The sequence below is a fragment of the Odocoileus virginianus genome, chromosome 5, assembly GCF_023699985.2.
Source record: "Odocoileus virginianus isolate 20LAN1187 ecotype Illinois chromosome 5, Ovbor_1.2, whole genome shotgun sequence".
NCBI classification, from domain to species: Eukaryota; Metazoa; Chordata; class Mammalia; order Artiodactyla; family Cervidae; genus Odocoileus; species Odocoileus virginianus.
Genome location: NC_069678.1, coordinates 92,778,657 through 92,785,938, shown reverse-complemented (window position 1 = coordinate 92,785,938; position 7,282 = coordinate 92,778,657). Strand labels below are relative to the sequence as shown.

At 50.8% G+C, this 7,282-nt stretch overlaps 1 protein-coding gene across 1 annotated transcript in view; it reads left to right on the top strand.

Annotated features, from left to right (window-relative positions):
* Nucleotides 1-1,255: 1,255 nt before the first annotated feature.
* DGKD (diacylglycerol kinase delta) overlaps nt 1,256-7,282 on the top strand; it is a 105,476-nt gene continuing 99,449 nt past the window's right edge. Inside the window, exon 1 of the mRNA XM_070468449.1 lies at nt 1,256-1,435. Within this exon, the coding sequence (XP_070324550.1) occupies nt 1,280-1,435 (156 nt within the window). The 5' untranslated portion in view covers nt 1,256-1,279. The remainder of the gene's footprint in view (nt 1,436-7,282) is intronic.

Below are 7,282 nucleotides of genomic sequence, written 5' to 3'. Positions count from 1 at the left end.
GAGTGGGTTGCCATTTCCTCCTCCAGGGGATCTTCCCCACCCAGGGATGGAATCTTTGTCTCTTGTATCTCCTGCATTGGCAGGGAGATTCTTTACCACTGTGCCACCTGGGAAGCCCTGCTGGGAAGGAGGGGCTTATCCCAAATTGCCTCTGCCTCCCTCATAGCGATCACTCTGCCCTGAGTCCATTTCTCTCTCTCCACAGGTCTCTCAAAAATCAGGGGCAGCCACCTGATCCATTACTTCAAAGCCTGGATCATAGACCTCAGCTTTGTGACCTAGTCCCCGCCTAGGGTTCAGATCGCTCAAGGGCTTCCAGATTCCCTCAGTTCACTTCACTCGCTCAGTTGTGTCCAACTCTTTGCGACCCCATGGACAGCAGCACACCAGGCTTCCCTGTCCATCACCAATTCCCATAGTTTACCCAAACTCATGTCCATCGAGTCAGTGATGCCATCCAACCATCTCATCCTCTGTCCTCCCCTTCTCCTCCTGCCTTCAATCTTTCCCAGCATCAGGGTCTTTTCAGGACTCAACCTAAAAAGCCCAAGCCCTTTATTGCCCCCAGGCTCATCTCTTCAAGTGTTTTCTTTCCTTTAGGCTAGTTTCCCTTTTTCTTAGAAATGTGTTCTTTCTTGCCTACAGGCCATTGCATCATTTCATCTTTTGGCCCCCTCCCCGCCCCACCCAGCCCGAACAGGGTTCTCCGGTTAGGGATAACCCCTGCTCACATTTTCTGTCTCACGTTAAACATTTCTGCAAGAAGCCTTTTCAGACGGAACCGGGTATCTGTGTTCCGGTATCTCAGAGGCCTGTGCTAGTATTTTCTTCTTGGTATTAGTGCACACATACACGCATCCACTCGCGGTGCAACTAAGTGTCGGGCGCAGCTTTAGATGCTGGCGACACAAGGCAGGACAGGAAAGAAACGGTCCCAGGCCGCCTGCAGGTCACTTCCATTCTTGAAGGGCAAGATTAAAGCCTTAAAAAAGTGAAGACAGAAACGAACAAACAAATAAACAAACAAAACACACAATTTGTGTCCCAGGGAGAAGCAGACGCTAAATTCTGGGCATCCGACACTACAGGTGGGGCCGAAGGGGTGCGGGAGCCGGGCGCGAGCTCTCTCTCTGCGCGCGCGCGCGGAGGGGGCGGAGCTGGGGACCGTGCGACCCGGCCCCGCCCACGCGCCCCGCCCCCGCGAGACCCCGCCCCCGGCCCGGCGCGGCCCGCCCCCCGGCCCCGCCCCCGCCCGCTGTGCGCGCGCTGGCCGGGCAGCATGGCGGCGGCGGCGGGCGCCCCTCAGCCGGGTCCGCCGCAGCCGCCTCCGCCGCCGCCGCCCGAGGAGTCGTCCGACAGCGAGCCCGAGGCGGAGCCCGGCTCCCCGCAGAAGCTCATCCGCAAGGTGTCCACGTCGGGCCAGATCCGCCAGAAGGTGAGCCCGCGGCGGCGGCGGCGGCCCGGGCGCGCGCCCCTCAACGCCGCGGCAGCCCCGTAAGGCCCGCAGCCCGGCCCGAGCGGCTGCCCAGGCCCAGCCCGGCCCCGGCCTAGGGTCCCGCCGGGCACCGCTGCCTACACGGGGCGCGCTCCGTCGGGTAACGGGCTGGGCGCCTGGGCTGAGCGCGTTCACCCCCACCCCAGGCGGGGCGGCTGCGGCGGCGGCGGGGACCCCGGGGCCGGGGGGCGCAGGTGGGCGCCGGGCGGGCCGGGCGCTCGGCGGGGTGGGCCGGGAGCACCCGGAGGGCAGGCCTTACAGGCTGAGGGGGCGAGCGCACCAGAAATGGGGGTCCTGGTTGCGCCCCGCCGGCGAGCGCAGCCCGACCCCGGCTTCTGCACGTAATTTCTGAGCAGCGAGGGGGCTGGTTCCCGCTGGGAGCTCTGCGCTCACCTGTGTGATTTACCCCCCGAGAAACGCGGTTCGAACCGGGTGTGGGGTGTCTTTTCCCCCCTCCCCTCGCGCGGCTTTTCTTGTGGGAAAGGGCCAGGGATGCACGTCCTCTGACTGTCTCTCCCTCTCCCTCCCCGGGTGAGCTGGGGACCAGGGGGTTGTCCCTGGCTGTTTTTCCCGCTTGGCACCTCGCTCTGCACGGAGAACTCCGAGCGCGGAGTGTTAGCTGCAGAAAGACGCATTTCCTTTCCGCAGGAGTAAAGTTGCACCCTTTGTGTTCCCGTCGCTGTTTCCGTAGCCCACTGCTTGGGGGGTTTTGCTACAACAGGTGAGCCTTGTGTTAGCGCACGGCTTCCTCGGGCAGCTGGTTGGACAGGTGGCTCAGGGCAGGCGGGGTCCGTGGGCAGCCCCGGGCTGGCAGACTTTCTCATCCCGCCGCGGTGCGCTTTTCCTTCGCCGCCAGCGAGTTCAGCTGGTACTTTTACAGTGGGAGCCATTTCTGGCTTAATCATCTTCTCTCGGCCTCTGATACCTCTGTGTCGGGGGGTGGGGGTGGGGGCGGTAATCTTTGGCCCTAACGTTACAAACACGTTTATTGTGAAGTGCTCCAGTTATTCAGCACGTAGGTACTGAACACCTTCTTTGTTCCAGGTGTTAGCAGTCGGAGTAATAATTATAAGTGGTAGTCATTCCCCAGTGCTTACTGCGTGCCAGGCAACTTTTCTTGGGTTAACTTGAGAGCACTTGACATGGGTTAACTCATTTAGCACCCATTCTGTTGGGTGTTATCTGTCATCCCCTTCTCTCTCTCTTTTTAAAAATTTTATTTTAAACTTTGTATTTTGTATTGGGGTATAGCTGATTAACAATGTCATGATAGTTACAGGGGAACAAGGAAGGGACTTAGCCATACATATACATGTATCCATTCTTCCTCAAACTCCCCTCCCATCCAGGCTGCCCTGTAACAGGGGGCAGGGTTCCCTGTGCTACACAGTAGGTCTTTGTTGGTTATGCATTTTAAATAGAGTAGTGTGTGCAAGTCCATCCCAAACTCCAACTGTCCCCACCCCACCCCCCCCACCCCCAACCACAAGTTGATTTTCTAAGTGTCATCCCCTTCTTATGCAGTTGAAGGTGGAGAGGGTAAGTGACTTTCCCAGGGTGTCACTGATAGGAACTGTGGGTCTGGATCTGAACTATGGTCAGGAACCCAAGATGGAAGGCAGTTTCTCCATTTGGGGGTTCCCAGGCTGTAGGAGATGGTCACTTGTCCACATGACAGGATGATGTAGTAATGCTGTGGGAACTCTGAGGACAGAGAATCCAGCTACCCCAGGAGGCATGATCTTGAGGGAAAGTTTGTCAAGAATTAAGGAAATTAAGGAAAAGAGGGACTTTCCATGTAGTTGAATGACCAGGTGGCTCAGTAATGAAGAATCCACCTGCCAGTGCAGGAGACACAGATTCAGTCCCCAGGGCGGGAAGATCCCCCGGAGGAGGAAATGGCAACCCACTCCAGTATTCTTGCCTGGGAAAGCCCATGGATGGAGGAGCCTGGTGGGCTACAGTCCATGGGGTAACAAAGGTTCAGACACAGCTTTAGTGACTGAACAACAAAATCTACAGGTTTAAGGACGCCTGGGAATGGTCAAAGGTGAGTGGGTCAGATTGAGAGGAATGAAGAAGAGGCTGGAAAGGCAGATCAGGCTGGATTTTGAAAGGATAGCCCTGGAGCTGGGTTTTTGGCCTTAGGCAAGAGGGAGCCACTGAGGGTCATTCAGAGCATGAGAGGGATGGGTCACATCTGCTTCTGGAAAGATCTCCAAGTAGAGCCCTCAGTGGTACTGATGGGTGTGGTTCTCTCCTGCTGCTTGGTCCTTGGGCATGGCGTGTGCCCAGTATGGAGTGGATCATTTATAGCTTAGATTTATATCTTAGTAAGATTTGAGCTCTCAGAGATTGCATTGTTTGCCCAGCATTCTGTGCTTCAGGAGGCTCCCCCTCTCCTTAAAACAATAGCTGTTATACCAGCTGTTCTGGTTGAGGAGGAGTGATGGGTAGAGGTTTAAAAATACACCCCAAGGACTTGGGTTTCTGAATGCAGCCACATCTGCTGTACAAACAGCTTAAGGCTGAGTTTTCTTTTGTGTTGTTAGAGATTGATGGAATGTGAGGTTTGCTGTGCGTGCAGTGGCTCCCAGCCTCCAGATCAGCCATTCAGAAAATTCCTCTGCTATATGTAGCGCATAGAGGAAATATCCAGAATGGTATGGGGTGTCATTCTGAATTCAAAAAAGGATCCACCCACTTTAAGGATGTGAAGCAGAGGGAGTTCATTCAGTGTAGGGGAGTGGTTGTACAGGTGGTGAAGATTTGAGAACGCAAACAGTGGACAGTGAGGCGACCCTGGACCCGGAGGACCTGGGGAGAAGGCCGCGTTTCAGACCTGAGAAGCACCTACCCCTCACCAGGGGCTAGGACCACCGTGGGTCATCTGGCGGTGGCTGGAGACTCATCCCCCCGCCCCAACCCCCCAGCCCTGCATGGGAACCTAGCCCTCGGTGGTTCAGCCCCTCTGCAGTTTGGAATAGAGCAGAAGAGTGAGGAATGAAACCAAGGACAAGCTGGCCCAGGACCAGAGCTGTATGTGTGTCGTTTTTGCACTGAAATATTAGTCCTGTTGCAAACTAGAGCTGTCTTAATGGAAAAAGAAAAGGCAGTATCTTACAACAGTGCTTCTCAAATTTTCATGTGCAGATTGGTTCCCTGGGGATCTTGATAAAATGCAGTAGATCTGGCAATGGGGGTTGAGATTCTGCATTTATCACCTCTCAGGCGATGCTGCTGCTGGTTCATGGACCAGACTTTGAGAAACAAGACCTTAATGACATATGTGTAAAGTGTTAGTCGCTCAGTTGTGTCCGATTCTTTGCGACCCCAAGGACAGTAGCCCTCTTTCTATGGAATTCTCTGGACAAGAATAGTGGAGTGGATAGCTATTCCCTTCTCCAGGGGATCTTCCCGACCCAGGGATTAAACCTGAGTCTCCTGCATTGCAGGCAGGTTCTTTACCAACTGAGCCTCCAGGGAAGCCCTAAAGAGAAGCGTTACCAAGAGCCAAATAAATCTCTGTTTACAAGGTTCTTTTAAAACTTTCTCCTGAGTCTTTTAGCATACTGAAAACTTGATCTGTGTAGATTTGGATTGTGTTAGTTGCTCAGTTGTATATGATGTTTTGCAACCCCACGGACTGTAGCCCACCATGCTCCTCTGTCTATGGGATTCTCCAGGCAAGAATACTGGAATGGGTTGCCACTCGCGTCTCCAGAGTACCTTCCTGACCCAGGGGTCGAACCCTGGTCTCCTGCATTGCAGGCGGATTCTTTACTGTTCGAGCTACAGGGAAGTCCCTTTACTGTTTGAAGTGAAGTTGCTCAGCTGTGTCTGACTCTTTGCGACCCCGTGGACTGTAGCCCACCAGGCTCCTCTGTCCATGGGATTCTCCAGGCAAGAATACTGGAGTGGGTTGCCATGCCCTCCTCCAGGGGATCTTCCTGACCCAGGGATCGAACCTGGGTCTCCTGCAGTGCAGGCAGACGCTTTACCCTCTGAGCCACGTAAGTTGAGATTTGGAATGGTCATTTATTAGTTTTCCTTATCATGGCTGTCTCACATTTTCATATGATCTAACTGCCCCCAGCAAACACATTGCTTCTTTTCATTTCCTACCATAGTGCACAGTATTTTCTAGGATCACATAGCTAGTGTGAAAAGTAGAAAATGGAGCTCATATTCTGGTAAATTAATTTACTAATTTGAGGTGTTCTCAAATTTGAGTAGGTAACTGTGATTCTGTGAAGCCTTAACAGTTCAGATAGGGCTTAATTTAAAATTTTTTTTTTAAAAAGTTAACATTTTTGGCTTTGTGCATTAACTATTGCTGATTTCAAATTGAAAAACAGAGTATTTCTCCCATTGTGAAATAAAGACTAGTAGAGATTAAGTAAAACGTTCAAGTTGTAAAACACTTAAAAAAAAACAGCTTTACTAAGATAAAATTCACATACCATAGAGCTCACTCATTTAAAGTGTACAGTTCAGTGGTTTTTAGTATACTCACGGTTGTGTAATCATCACCACAGTTAATTTTAGAACATTTTCATCACCCCCGAAAGAAACCCATAACCATTAGCATTCACTCCCCATTTCCTCCCAACTTTCTCAACCTTAGGCGACTGCTAGTCTGCTTTCTATTTTGTGGATTTGCTGATTCTGGACATTCTGTATAAATGTAGTATGTGGTATGTACGCTTTGTGTCTGGCTTCTTTCACTTAGTATAATGTGTTCAAAATTTATCCACGTTTTGGGCCGTGCCAGTACTTTTTCTTTTATTGCTGGATAATATACCATTGTATGGATATGCTACATTTTCTTTACATTCATCACTTGATGGACATTAGGGTTATTTCCACTTTTTGGCTATTATGGTTGCTGCTGCTGTGAACATTCATGGACATATTTCTCTGTGGACATACGTTTCTTTCTGGTTTTATAGACCTAAGAGTTGATTTCCTGGGTTGCATGGTAATTCTGTGTTTGGTCTTTGAGAAACTGCCAGACTGTTTTCCAAAGTGGCTACACCATTTACCATTTTCACCAGCAAGGTATGAGAGTTCCAGTTCTCCACCTCCTCAATTGTTTTATCTTTTTGATTATAGCTGTCCTAGTGGGTGGGAAGTGGAGTGGAAGGGTTTTTAAAGCTAGTGTGTAGCAGTGTTTGAGTCTAACTAAACTGTGGTGTCAAATGGAGTTGATTCACATCCTGCTTGCCTCCATATGAGTCACGTGATCACAATCAAGTCTAAACCTCTTAAGACCTGGCTGCTTCATCTGTGAATGGGGAAATACTAGTTCTTGGGTAGGCAGTGGTGACAGTCAACATCAGGTGTGTGTTCCTGAGCCTCCATTTCCATATCTGCAAAGTAGCAATGATAATATTAGTTCTCAGGTCTGTGAAATAGAAATGATAACTCATAGAATCAAATGAAATAGGCTTTGTGCAATACTGATCTAGTATTGTGCCTGTATATTATGAGCATTCAGTAAATGGTTGTTGTTATTATTATTTCTGTCTTTCTGATTGTTCACTTTTTATATCTTTAATAGTAGCCATCTCCCGGAATCCCTCGTCCCCCAGCTCAGGCTGACCTGGTTGCGTTTTCATCTCTCGCACCCAGAATAGCAAATAAAGACGAATCTGGTGGGCAGTTAACAGTGAATATCTTTTTAAAAAATGGTTAACTCACTGAATCCTAGTGGGCATACCACGGGCTAGGTGTTATTTTCCTTATTTCACAGATTCAGTTTAGCTCAGCCAATAGTGGACACTT